Source organism: Diceros bicornis, chromosome 13 (genome assembly GCF_020826845.1).
Source record: "Diceros bicornis minor isolate mBicDic1 chromosome 13, mDicBic1.mat.cur, whole genome shotgun sequence".
Classification (NCBI taxonomy): Eukaryota; Metazoa; Chordata; class Mammalia; order Perissodactyla; family Rhinocerotidae; genus Diceros; species Diceros bicornis.
In genome coordinates this window covers 34901894-34915728 of record NC_080752.1, presented here as the reverse complement: position 1 = coordinate 34915728, position 13835 = coordinate 34901894, and the positions used below count along the sequence as shown (strand labels likewise).

The window sequence follows — 13835 nt, the reverse complement described above, 5'->3', positions numbered from 1 at the left end:
GCCACCCACCCCGTTACCCCCGCCCTCCCCAACCCCATACCCCACTGCCCTGCCAGGAAGATAACAGGAGGCTCAACTCAAACACCCCTTCCCCAACCAGGGTGGCCAGCATTTAAATTCAGGGCCCCAGCACCCCGGCCATAAACCCCAGGGCCTAGATCCACCACTAACACCTCCCTTAGAAGAGGACTCTAAGCACCCAGGTCCCCCAAGCCAGGCAGTGATCAGTGGTGAGCAAAGCTCCGAGAGGCCTCAGCTTTCACAGCCCCCAACCCCCAATGCACAATCCAACCCAGAGCTACTTGTCCGGGACCACAGAGGGAATGAGGTGAAAGTAACTGCCTGATGAGTGCCTGCCGCCACACAAGGCATCCTACCCGACAACTCCTCGTTCTTCTATGGAAGAGGCAGCGGCCCATTTTACAGAGGAGAAACCAAAGCCCGGAGGACAGTGACTTACGCAAGGACCCACGGCCAGCTCTGGGGCCGGAGGCAGACGCGGGCAGTCATGCCAAATCCAGGCTTTTAGCCGCTAGGTGCCCTGCCTCAGACAGGCTCCCAGGTAGAGAAGGGCAGGGTCTTCAAAACAGTCACAGGGGAAGGGAAGGGTGTTGGCAAAACCAAGAGTAATGGCAGAGACAAGCACCAGGGGCCACAACCCAGCGGGGTGGGAACTTCACCCTTTCCATTTTGCACATGAACAGACTGACACTCGGGGAGTTTATGCCACCCCTTCAAGCCACACAACTAGCAAGGGGCAGAGCCAGGGTTTGGAGCCAGGGCTGCTTTCTGCTCTCTCAAGGCTTGTGGGCAAAATAAAGGAAGAAGTAACAGGAGTCTTAGGCACTGACCTCTTCCCTCGGGCCCAGGGATCCTGAAATGGTTCCTCCTTAGCCAGAGGCCTGTCCTGAGCCCTCGAGGCCGCAGCTCCCCCGTCTCCCATACCTCCTGCCCAGGCTCTCCTCTTCTTCCAGCCCCCAAAGGAAAGGAAAGAGGCCCACTTACTGTGTCTGGGACGGTGTGCCCGCTGGGTCTGGGTCTGCAAGAGAGGAGCAGAGGCAGAGCCCGTCAGGCCGGAGGCTGGCCCGATGGACTCAGTCCATCCCCGCCCCCTTTCCCAGCCTCCCCGGGGGGGCAGAGACAGGGCCTGGCCAGCCTGGGTGCCTGCCCTCCTTCCCCCAGCCACTGCACCGTCATTAGCTCCCCTACCTGTCCTGCCTGCACCGCCCCCCCCCCACCCCCGTGGCCCACACGCCAAGTCCGACTAGAACCAGCCGCCCTGCCTGCTCTGCGCCTGCCCCCTACCCCCAGCTCCTCAAGGAGCCCCTTGTCCCCAAGCTTGCAGGAAGTTCCTGCTAGTCCGGTCCCCAGTCTCTCCCAGATGACAGAATCAAGGGAGCAGAAGCTGCCATTTAACACCGGCCTTATCAGGGCCCTCCCGCCCCCAGGGCCGCCCGCTCCCCATGGCCTACTGGAGGGTGGACCTCTGGGAGGCTGCTCCTCCGGCTGGGGTGACTGCCTGGGAGAAGCTGCGGGGAGGTGGGGGGCTTCAGAGACACAAGCCCTGGGCGGCAACTGTGTCCAAAACACAAGCCAGGCCACTTCCATTTACGATGTGCCAGAGCGGGCCACATGCTGCAGGAATGCTAGGAATCTCCAGTTCCCGAGGGAAGCAACGGAATGCAGTGCCTTCCCAGCGGTTCTTCCCTTCCTGCTTTCTGGGGACAGCAGAGCGGCCACGAGGCATCGCTGAGCGCCTGGCGCTTCCAACCAGCCTGAAGCTCTCCGTAGCCCCAGGGGCCCGGGAATGGGAGGACCCGAGGCTCCCAGAACACCTTACCAGTGACAGGGGCGGAGTCCGAGCAGATCAGCAGGGCGTCTGCATCCTTCCCTGGAGCAACCCCTGGGCGGCCCAGACCAGCGCTGGTGTCCTCGTCATCGTCACTGTCGTCAAACTCAAAGGCCTCTCCAGGGTCGTCCTCCGCCTCGGGGGAGGGGCCTGGGCCTCCGGGAACCAGCTGATCTCCTGGAAGGGAGGAGGAGTTAGAGGCTGCAGGGTCTCGGGGTTTGGTCAAGGGAGGTGGCTGGAAGCGGGCGAGCAGCTCAGGTCTGAGTGAGGGCGCAAGGGCAGTTCCCAGGAACTAAATTAAACCCACACCCAGGCCAGGTGGCCCTCCTGTGCCCCTGCTGTGCTCTGTGGTTGGGTGAGGGCTCTGAGCAGACGGGCAGTGGACGGAGAGGAGGGAGTGAGCGCCCATGGTAAGCATATGCACATCTGTACTGGACTAGGTCTTTTGTATTCTTGTTTTCTATTTTCCCATTTTGTAGGTGAAGGGGCTTCTTCAATGCATCTGCGCACGTGCACGGGGGCACACACCTTCCTGCGTATTTCCATGTGTGTATATGTGTTTGCGCTTTGCGGACGTAGGAATGAGCACATACAGGCTCACTCTGCACGCTGCACTTTACTTGGTCTGCACAGCAGCATAAAACACAGCTGCCTGAAAGAGCCGGGAGCCTGAAGGAAGCCAGCTTTCAGGTACCAGGGCGCAGACTTGCTGGGGCAGGGGTACGGGGCCGTGTTCCCGATGGAGGTCTGCCGGGCCGGGCCTCCACCCTGCTTCTCCCGCCTGGGAGAGCCCCTTCACGGCCACGTCCTCCTGTCGTCCCTCAAAGCTCAACGCAAGCAGAGAGGCCCCCCCTTGCATGACCACCCTAACTGCAGGAGGTCCTGGCCCCCCTTCCCTGTCTTTGCCCCTTGTTTTCTTCGTCCGTTCCTATAACACGTAAGGATGTGTTTTGTGCTCTTTGTACCCCCTACCAATCTCAGATCCCTAAGAGCAGTCCCTATTAGTGTTCCCTTTAAGGGGACAGGTCCTGGCCTGGCCCAGGGTAGGAACTCAGCAACTCCCGTTAAATGAGTGAAGAAATGGATTCTCATAACAACCCTCACCTTTGCACCAAGCTGAGGTCTCCCAGCCTTCCCCCTAGAAGACTTCTTTCCTAGAATCTGAGCCTGAACAGAACCTCAAGCGTTCACTAAGCCGGTCCCCCTACCTGCAAACCGGTTCCAAAACCAGAGGGCAGTGTGGTCTGGCTTTAAAAGTCTGCAAGGCCCACCACCCCTCCTCGGCTGCCCTGAGCAGTCCCGTCGCAGCTCGTGCCACACAATTTAGAGCACGAGCTTTGGGCTCAGCCGGTCCTCTCTGGGCCCCCTGCCAGCTGTGTGGTTCTGAGCAAGACACTTCACTTCTCTGAACCTCGGTTTCTTCCTCTGTAAACTGGAGAATAAAAACAGCACCATCCCCACAAGGCTCATGTGAACGTAACCTGAGACGCAGGTCAGGGTTCTCAGCCTCACCACTATTGACGTTGGGGCCGCGTGGTCTCTGTTGTGGGGGGCACTGCAGGATGGGTAGCAGCATTCTTGGCCTCGACCCACTAGAAGCCAGTAGCACCTTGCAGCTGTGACAACCAAAAATGTCTCTAGACGTTGCCAAATGTCCCCTGGCGGACATAAGCGTCCCAGTGGAGAACCGCCGGGGTAGCTGTAGCACTTGGCACAGGGCCTGGCATATGTAAGGGTCACACGAGAACACCTGCTGTTGTCCTTCCTGCCCCTCCCGGCCTGAGATCCTCCAGGACAGGAGCATCCAGTGGGTGTGGATCCAGCCCCAGCAGGCGCTCTCAGGTGGATGGATGAGTGGATGGGGGGAGGAGGATGGAGCAGAGATGGAGCGAGGAACCAGCAGATGAACAGATGGACATATCTGATTCCAGAGTCTCTCTGACCAGAAAAATCCAACCCCTCCCCCACAGTGACCTGGGGGTTGCCAGAGCAGAACATTTTAGGTGCAAATATATCAAATTCAAGCGGCGCAGCTACAGCTCACCCTCCCCCAGCCTCCTCTGAAGGATGGTGACCACACGGAGGCCACTGAGGTGAGGGCCCAGCCCCTCCTCCCGGGAGCTCTGGGGACCCCGAGGGCCAGCATCGGGGGGTGGACTCCTCTGGCAGAGCTGTGGCTCGTGGCACGAGCTCCGTCCCCGGGTGCGGAGAAGCCAACACTGAGAGCCTGAAATGTGCCCCACGTGGCTCCTTCTTTAAGCCTCACGACCACCCCATTTTATACGACGAGGCCGTGGAGATTTGAAGAAGTGAGGCACACACAGCCACACAGCTGATAAATGGGGAGCCAGATTCAAGCCCAGATCTGTCTTAGTTCCCCTTCCATACTCTTTCCATGAAGCCCGCTGCCTCTTGGAAATCACTAGAGCCCCTGGACACCCAGCCCCATCCTGATGAATTTACAAGGAAATCCAGCGGTTGGGTGGGAAGCCAGATCAGTGGTTTTCAAATCACAGTTCTCAGCCCACTAGCGGGTCGTAAAATCAATTAGGGGATTCCCAGGTGGCATTTTATTTTGTTATAGAGTGCTTATTTGAGATATTTTAACATCTTGTATTATAATATTAATAAAATCACATTTGGTATTACTTTTGACATGGTTTTTGACACTTGTTTCAGTTATGTATACATAATGTGTGTGTAGAATCTTTTACTGCTCTCCCCTCGCTCCCTCCACTCCAGCCACACAGGCCTCCTTGCTGTACCACGAATGGACCAGACGTGCTGCTGCCTCAGGACCTTTGCACTTTCAGTCCTGGGTTCCAGAATGTTCTTCCCCCAGGTATCTCCTCCTGCTCTCATCTTCTTCCGGTCTTTATGTCATCTCCCTATGAGGCTGCCGTGACCCAAACACCCTGGGACTCTCTATTTGTCTTGCCTGCTTTGTTTTTCTCTATGGCCCTTATCAGCACATGACATGCTATATGTTTTATTTATTTTACTGTCTGTCTCCTCTACGAGAACACAAGCTTCATGAGGACTGGGATTCTTGTCTGTTTTGCCCATTGCTGTACCCCCAGCCCCAGGTACAGTGCCCAGCACATGGTAACATGGTAGGCACACAATAAGTATTTGTTGACTTCACACACACACACACACACACACACACAGACCTGTTGTCATGTCTATGGGTTGTGGTTTTAAAAGTTTAAAAAATACTGGAATAAATGACTATAAAGTCCCTGCCCACCACTATGGGCTACCAGACACAGACCCAACCCGACCAAGGGGGCTTCTGTGCCCTTGGTCCCTGCCCACTTGAATATGCGGGGCAGGCGGTGGGGGGAGGGGGGGGTTTCCCCTTGCACCTGGCAGGCACCATTGTAGTGACTACAGTTTCACAGTCAGACCACCTGGGTCCGGACTCCAGCTCTCTCATATCCTGGCTGTATGAGCATCAAGCTCGTTTACCCCTCCAAGCTGCAGTTTCCTGATCTGTAAAATGAGGACAATAATAGTAACCACCTTACAAGGTTGTTGGGAGGATGGAATGCAGTCACACCCATAAAGCACCTAGTGTGGGGTACAGGCTCACGAAATGGCAGCTGTTCTTGTGATGATGATTCTAGTTATTACCCCTGTCCTTACATCATCATCATCACCATCATCATCATTATTATTATTACTACTATTATTGCCCTGAGTCATAGGCCAGCCCCCAACTGTGGGTGAGGTGGGCAGGCCTTCCCCACTCACAGGCCCCTCAGCCCACAGGCTGTGTCCAGGGACTCAGGTCACCTCTGCACCTCCTCCCTCTAAGAGGACAAATGGCTCCAGTTAGCACATCAATCAACACAGTCAGGCCCGCATCCCAGGAACTGTTCCCGGCAGCCCCTGTGCCAGGAGGTTCAACAAGAAGTAAGACATGGCCCTCAACAGGAAAGAGCTCACTGTGGGGTGAGGCGGGCAGATGCGGCAAGAGAAAAACCCAAAACTCCTGAGACTGAGCCGGGGCTGAAAGAGAGGAGGGGGCTCTCCTCGCGGCGGCCTCGCGCACGGCCTCAGGCACAAGGCTGCCCTGCGCAGAGCCCTGAACGACGAGCGGAGGTCGGCCAGGCTCACATGGGGGCCAGTATTCCAGGCTGAGGCCACAGCAGGCACCGGGAACAAACAGCAAGTGACCCAGTGGAGCTGAAGACGTGAGCAAGGATGGAGGGGTCTATACGGCAGCTGAAGAGGTGTTTGGGGGAATTTGAATTTTATTTGGTAAGACCATGGGAAGCTCTCAAAGAATCAGAAAATGGCAAAGAGCCTGGTTCAACCAGACAATACTGGGCAGCAATATCAGACAGAGCTGGGACAACAAACGTTCATCAGATGTTTGTCGCATGGAACTAGGCTGATTTAATCATAAAATGATTTTGTTCTCACTCTCCATGTCTGGCCCTCTTGGTGGGCAGGAGAAAGGGTGCAGGGTGCTCACGGCAGCAGGGGACGGGGTGGGGGTTTCCTGGGATCCCAAAGTCACAGTCATGAATCAGGAGACACCCTTGTCCCCAAGGCTCTGTTCCCAGGCTCCTGAGACCCAGGCAATCAGACACTCCTTATCAGAAGCAGATAGCAGAATGGTCACGAGCGAGGGCTTTTTTACCAGCCTGACCCTGCCATTGCCACTGTGAGCTTAGCTGAGTGACTTGGTGTCTCCATGGCTCAGTTTCATCATCCGTAAACACAGGAATAGCAATGATGCCCTCTCCCATGTTGTTGCAAGGTTTAAATATACGCAAGGCCCGGCATGTGGTAATCAATCGCTCAGTGCATGGGAGCTGTGATCGCTGTGGGGTGTTGGCAGGACAGGCTGTGTGCGCTCTGCTCTGAGCCCCTGGGCCGAGGCCAAGGAGGAGTCTCTTCCTCCAGGTTCTTCTCTGAAGGGTGGGGGACCTGCAGAGGGGGCCTGCCTACTCCATGGTGCTGGGTGGCTTCCCCGTCCCCTGCCTCCTGGACTTGCTGGGGCTGGCTCTCCCAAGGACAGGGCGTGTCCAGGAAAATCAAAGGCATGTGTGGCCAGCTGCAGAGGTGCCACCTGTCCGGGTGGTGGGAAGGGCTCAGTTCAGCTCTCAATTACCCCAGGGGGACAAGAGGACAGGGAGCTGGGCCCAGCGGGTAGAACAGCAGGTGTCCACCTCCTCTGGGGTGGAGCCTGGATTCCACCTGCAAGGCCCCACTGCTAAGGCTGCCAAACAAAATAAAGAACATCGAATTGAATTTCAGATAAATCACAAATCATTTTTTTAGCATAAGTATGTATTTTTCTTGTTTTTTTTTTTTTTTTACCAACTCTGGCCACCTTACCACTGCTAGATGACCTGACCTTAGTATCTTAGCAGATGGAGACAGACGGCCCAGCCCCTTCCCCTCACCCCTCGGGTCCCCACTCTCAATTCACAAGCTTCACTCGAGAACACTTCAATCCCCAGACACGCGCTGCCCATCTCTCCAGGGGATCGCAGGGAGACAGGCAAAGAATAGACCCTTGTCTAGAGCCTACTCTGCGAGGAGGAAATTATTATTTCCATCTTGCAGACAAGGAAACAGAGGCAGAGTGGCGAAGTCATTCGCCCAAGGGCACACAGCTGACTGCCAGCACAGCCAGGATTCACACCGGGCGGCCTGCTCCAAAGCTGGTGGCCCTCTGCCAGCCTCCACGGCCCGTTCAGAGGAGGGACGAGCAGGAAGCCTGGGGTACCGTACCTCTGGCAGCCTGTGCAGGAGGGTTGGAGGAAGCCATCAGACAAGGTCCAGCTCAGGCCAGCACCGTCCGTCCCAACCGCTCACCTGTGAAATGAAGCCAGAGAGTTAATGGAATGGCGTTCAAGGCCGATGTTTCAGCAACAGAGAGGGGTGGTCACGGGCTCACGACCTGTGCGCTCCAGCCCTCCAGCTCTCATGCTCCTTTCCCAGCAACTCCCGGAGCACAGGACAGCCCCAGAAGGGGCCCAGCCCTCACCCATCGTGAATCATTAACCCAGAAAAACAGCAGCGGCAGGACCATAACCCCATCGTCCCAGAAAGCCCTGCAGCTCAGATCTTCCAAAAGGAAGCAAAAGCCCCAAACCAAGAGACCCTCGGGAGCCTGGTGGGTCCAGCTAGACTACCCGTCTCGTCCCCTCTCCTTACAGGTGAGGCTCCAGCCCCCTCCAGGCCAGGATCACGCACAGGCCCCAGGGTTCCAGAAGCTGGATCATGCCTGAACCATCATGGACGTGGCCGGCCACTTCCTCCTCCTGGCTGCCCAGTGACTACGGACTCCCTCGAGTCCGGCTGCTCTCACCAGCCCCCGCCGGCGGCCCCGCTGAAGGCCATTCACTCTCTCTTTGTCTCTCCCTGTCCTGCCCCACGGGGGTGGCCAGCTGGCAAGGGGCCACGTGGCCATGGCACATGGGTGGAAGGGAAGGAAAGGGCTGCAGGGAGGCAGATGGCGCGAGATAGGGCAGAATCCCAGTGCCCAGAGGAGGAGCTGGGAGCAGTCTCTCCTGGCCTCGCAGTGGGACTCACGCCACGCCACCAAGAGGCCCGGTGCCTCCGCGGGGCTCCCTGGGCCCTAGAGCCATCCCTGCCGATGTCCCCAGCCCAGCGATGAGGGAAAGAGTTCTCCCCACTCCCTGTCGGCACCCCAGATTCTGAGCTCAGGGCTGTCCTTTGGGACTTCCCTGGGGAGGAGGGAAGCAATCCTGGAGGGAAAGCACTGAACCCTCTAATTCAATCAGCCCTGCCACAACCGGCTACACGCCTGTTTCCCCCCCACACCTAAAGCCTTTCCTTTTATTAACTGGCCTCCTAAATAAAAATAGGATGCATATAAATGGCAATTAATTGATAACAGCAAATATTCACTTAGTGCCTACTATATCTCAGACACTATTCTAAGCACTTTACAAATAATATTAACATATATTAATCCAAAAGATAAATGAGAAAAAGAGGCCCAGAGTGGTTAAATAAGTTACCCAAGATCACACAGCTAGCAAGTGGCACAGCCAGGGTTTGAACCCAGGCCATGGGCCCCAGAGTCTGTGCTCACTAAGTAAACACCATGCTCTAGTGCCTCCCAAAACCCAAACAATACACAGTGTGTACAACGAAAAGTCAGTCTCCCTCCCCAGTCGCCCTAATCCTCCAGAAGTGACCACTGTTACTGGTGCCTTATGATCCTTCCAGAACTATCCCATGTATTACCAGCTTGCATACCTGTATATATGCTTGTGTGTGTGTGTGTGTGTGTGTGTGTGTGTGTGTGTGTGTGTGTGTGTTAGGAAGATTAGCCCTGAGCTAACATCCAACGCCAATCCTCCTCTTTTTTTGCTGAGGAAGACTGGCCCTGGGCTAACATCCGTGCCCATCTTCCTCTGCCTTATATGGGACGCCGCCACAGCATGGCTTGACAAGCGGTGCATCGGTCTGCACCCTGGATCCAAAGCTGCCAACCCCGGGCCGCCGAAGCAGAGCGCGCACACTTAACTGCTACGCCACGGGCCCAGCCCCTATATGCTTGTTTTACACGGGAGGAAGCACACTATACCCTCTGTGCTGCAACCACGTTTTTTGCTTAAGAATCTCAGTAATTATTTCAGAATTGTACATAGACATCAGTCTCACTTTTCTAACTGCTCCTCAGCATTTTGGGGGGAATATACCATAACTGACATAATCCCTACCAATGGACACTGAGGTTATTCCCGGGCTTTTGGTATAAACAATGTAGCAACTACCATCCTCCATACATAGGGACTTGAGCGAATGGATGCGTGAACCTGTAGGGCGCACCCATAGAAATGGATCTGCTGGGTCAAAGAAGAGAACTGCATTTTTCGTTTTGATAGAATGCAAACTGCTCTCCACTAAGTGTGTGACTATGCCTTTTAGCCCCACACTGAAAACTCTCAGGACTAAAATTTTATCTTCAGCAAAGAGCTTGGGAAAGCAAACTAAAATGTCTGCAAACACCTCTGCAAGTTGAAAGATCAAACAAAAGCTGCACAGCCATCCTCCTGCAGGTCCCTCCTCCCGATGGGCTCATTCAAGGACCACTTAGAAACGGGCAGGGAGACTTATACCCATTTTACAGGAGGAAAAAGGGAGGCACCCAGCCCAGGCTCGTGTGCAAACTGCTCCTTAAATACAATTTTCTGATAACCCAGGATCCTTCCCTCCAGGCCAGAAAGTCCAACGTCCTCCCCTCTTTCCTCACCCTTCAGGGCTGACTCCCGCCCTCGGCTCCAAGCCCAAGGCTGTCCCTAGAAAGGAAGGGAAACACCAATATTCATGGAGCCTGAAGCTTTATTTGATTTACTCCACTTACAGATGAGGAAACCAAGGCTCAGAGAAGTAAGGATTTGCCCAAGGTCACAGAGACAAGGGAACAGGGTGACAACACTAGGATTCAATGAGGGGCACTGACCCCAAACCCTAGTCCCACCCCTTTAATCACGCTGCCTCCCTGGACTTTGAGGCTGGAATCTGGGGGCATCTGCTACAAGCTAATCTGGGGCTGTGAGGTCTCCAAGCAAAGACACAGACCACGAGCCCCGTGCTCACTCATAGGCCTGTGGCCGCCATTTTGCACAAACACGCCCCTAGTCTCAGAAGGACGTGGGTGAGGAAGCAGGGATGGCGCAGAGCAGCCCACTGCCACCGCCAGAGACCCTCGTGGCTCAATAGTCAGGAGAGTGCAGGCTACCTGACACCACCTGGGTCCCCCCACTCAGTGGCTATGACACCTTGACAACCTGACACCTATGACAACTAAGTTGTTGCCCAACCCCATCTCTAGGCCTCAAAATGAGGATCAAAGAGTACCCACGTCACAGGGTCATTAAGAAAACTAGGAGTGAACCCACGTAACGCTCTTGGAAGGGTCCCTGGGACACACTGGTCTATGACTGTCATTAACACTCATGGCACAGGCTGTGATGACCACAGCTCCACCCTGGGAGTCGGGGACCCAGGCGGGAGATCCACCGGCAGGCGAACCTCAGTGTCCTCGTCTGTAAAATGGGGGTCCTGCGACCTGCCCCACGGGCCTCCCAGCAGCATACCTGAGGTCAACCACAAAGCCACAGGCAGCACTGGTCAGCACCAAGATGCCCGTCCTTGAAGCTGTCACCACCAAAATGGGGGACAGCAAAAGGGACCCTCTGTCTGGACTCTGCACCCCAGGAGTGTAAGGGAGCCTGAGGGAGGCTCACGGAGGGACCCCAAGAGCCTAAAGCTTCAAGCTGTGGGACCCTGGGGGCAGCGGCCTGGGGCAGCCACATCCACCTGCAGGCTGGGCTCTGCCTCGGCCTCTCCGAGCCTGGCCGTCACCCCTGCCCAGTGGGCACAGCAGCACCTGCCCAGAGGACCCCACAGGCTGCTACAAGCAAGGAGCTGGGTCACGGCGTGAAAGCGCTAAGCAAACAGGAGAAGTTGCCGTGCTGTTTCTTTTTTTATTTTTATTTTTTAAGTCTCCTTGAGCTATGAACAGTCTCGAAGCTTTCAAGGTGGGAGTTTGAGACGAAGAAATGTGTTGCGAGGCCCCTGAAATGAGCCTCTCTCTGAAAAGTGATCCAGAACCTTCCTGCCACGACGGTGGCAAAGGAGGCCATCCAACTGGGGACAGAGAGGGACCGAAAACAAAAGTGGCCCAGAGAGTACAGAGTCACGGGGACTCCAACTGTTTTTTTAAAGTGCACGGAGGAAAAGGACAGGAAGGAAATTCACTGAGATATTAGCAGTGTTTGCTCGGGGGCAGGGTTATAGGAAGAGTTTCTTTTTACCTACCTCCTATTTCTCTGAATTTTCCAGATCTTCTGCAGTGAGCGTTATAATGAGGGGAAATGAAAATAAACATTCTCATTTTTAAAAGGAGGACTAACGCAAAAACATCACAGCGTGTTGGCACCAGAAAGCAGCTACAAGACGGTGCGGCTCTGGTTTCACAGACGTGGAAACTGAGTCCAGAGGGGGAGGGACTTGCCCGCAGCACCGCTGCACTAGAGGGGCGGAGACCCGACAGCCGTGGTTAAAGGATGTGATCTGTTGCTAGATCTGAGTTCAAACGCCAGCTCTGCTCCTCGCCAGCAGTACAGGTAACACCTTTCTCACTGGTGTCTGCGCGCAGGGGTCCGTGCTGATGCACCGAGGACGAGTGGTGTATGCAAGGTATTTCGCACAGAGGAAGCTCTCGAGAACAGCGGCCGTGTTATCACTGTGATATTAACAGTGCTGTGCTTGGGGGGCAGGGTGATAGGAGATGCTCTTCTCTTAGGGATCATCTCTTTAAAAACGACTGCCAAGACTGGACGGGCAGGCAGACCCCCTGAACTGGGCTCTTTCCCACTACACTAGGCAGAATGACTAGCAGGAGGCTGTGCTTTTCAACCACGCTCAGAGAAGGCGAGATGCAGAGGAGCAAGGGACGAAGCCCCCAGCTCAGGCTGCAGGGTGGGCCCCTGCAGGACAAGCTCAGAGACAAGGACCACCAAGGAGTGGCCAGCTTAGCACCTCCCTCCACGCTCAGCAGCCCTGCTCACCAACGCAGGTGTCTCCCCCGCTCTGATTTAATGAAAGCGCTTATCAGTTCCTCCTCCCTCTAGGGTTCAAAGTCCATCCAGCCCAGAGGCCCCAGGGTAGGAAACGCTCCCCCAGCCTGCTCCTGCCCACTCCTGCCCCCACGCACTGCCTGTGAGACTCACCCCATCCTGGGCCATCTCCCACCCCCATTCCCTCTTCCCCTGAATGGGGCCTGGAGAAATACACCTGGAGGGCTCCTGAAAGTCAAGGGGGCTGCACAAGTCCGGCCAGGAGATTGAGGACAGGGGAGGCTGGCCTCTGGGGAGAGGCCAGTGGGGAAGGGGAGGGTGGGTAGGGGTCCAGGCAGGCAAGAGGTTAGTCCCAGAAGCCGGGGAAGCAGCAGACGCTGGCACATCCGAGTCAGGCAGCCTCACTAGAAGAAGTGGCTGCCACCCAGCCCTGACGGAAGGAAACAAGGAATAGGTTCTGGCCCAGGCTCCCATCTCAAGCCAGGCCTCCGAGGCACCTGTATCCGACTCCCGGAAGCCAGGAAAAAAGTGCAGGACAGCAGAGCAAGCCCAGGTGCTTGGGCTGGTCAGGACCAGAGCTCCTCCACACGAATAAATGCACCCTCCCAGAGGTCCCTCTGGCTTTCAGCCCTTGTCAGACGTGCACTTGGCCAACCCGACCCCCATCTCCGCTGCCACCGTGACTGTTCCACAACACACACCCTCAGACTCTTCCTCATCACCTTCAGAATGAAGCCCAGGTCCTAAGCAAGCCCTCAATGACTCTCCCCTCCTCCCCACTGACCTCTCCAGTCTCAGCAGCTCCCATGCCCAGCCTGACTGGGAACTCTGCTCCAGCTCTCACGAAGGGCTTTCAGGCCCATGACCTTGCCAACCTGTTTGACATTTCTGGACCTTTTGCTCAGGCTGTTTGTTCTGTCCAAGTAGAATTCTCTCACACAACCAGCAAGCAAACTCCTACTCAACCTTCAAAACCCAGACCCAGTTTCTCCTCTGTGAGGCCTCCCCAGATCCATCTCATGCAGTGGTTCCCAAGCCTGGTTGTGGAGCTTTTGAAAAAAAATGTGTCCCATGCCCATGATTCTGATTCAGTAGCTCAGGGATGCAGCAGCGGAAAGTCTGTTCAAAGAGCACAGGTGATTCTGGGACACACACAGCCCCTGTGATAACTGTCTCCCTCCCTAGGCTGTGACCTCTTCTCATCTCAGCGTCTGGAGCACTGGCCCACACGCTAGACAACAGCTGTTGAACTGAATTAAGCCCAGAAGCTCAGAACCTTCATCTGCTTGGATCTGCTCACTGTGGAACCCAGGAGGCTGGGCATCCCTGGGCCTGGGGCTTCCTGCCTGATGGAAGGAGGGGCATGGGCCCAGGCGGGAACCTCAGCCCTCCCAGGTATCCTCTGC

The 13835-nt window shown here is 55.7% G+C and overlaps 1 protein-coding gene across 12 annotated transcripts in view; it reads right to left on the bottom strand.

Moving 5' to 3' along the window:
* Positions 1–13835, bottom strand: part of ARHGEF10L (Rho guanine nucleotide exchange factor 10 like) — a 155474-nt gene that overhangs the window by 96786 nt on the left and 44853 nt on the right. For 7 of the 12 annotated variants that reach the window (XM_058553030.1, XM_058553039.1, XM_058553029.1 and 4 more), the window contains exons 2-4: positions 7601–7684; positions 1841–2026; positions 1006–1039 (exon numbers count right to left, since the gene is read on the bottom strand). In XM_058553030.1, the coding sequence (XP_058409013.1) occupies positions 1006–1039; positions 1841–2026; positions 7601–7637 (257 nt within the window). In that variant the 5' untranslated portion in view covers positions 7638–7684. The other 5 variants (XM_058553031.1, XM_058553032.1, XM_058553040.1 and 2 more) reach the window with 5 other exon arrangements.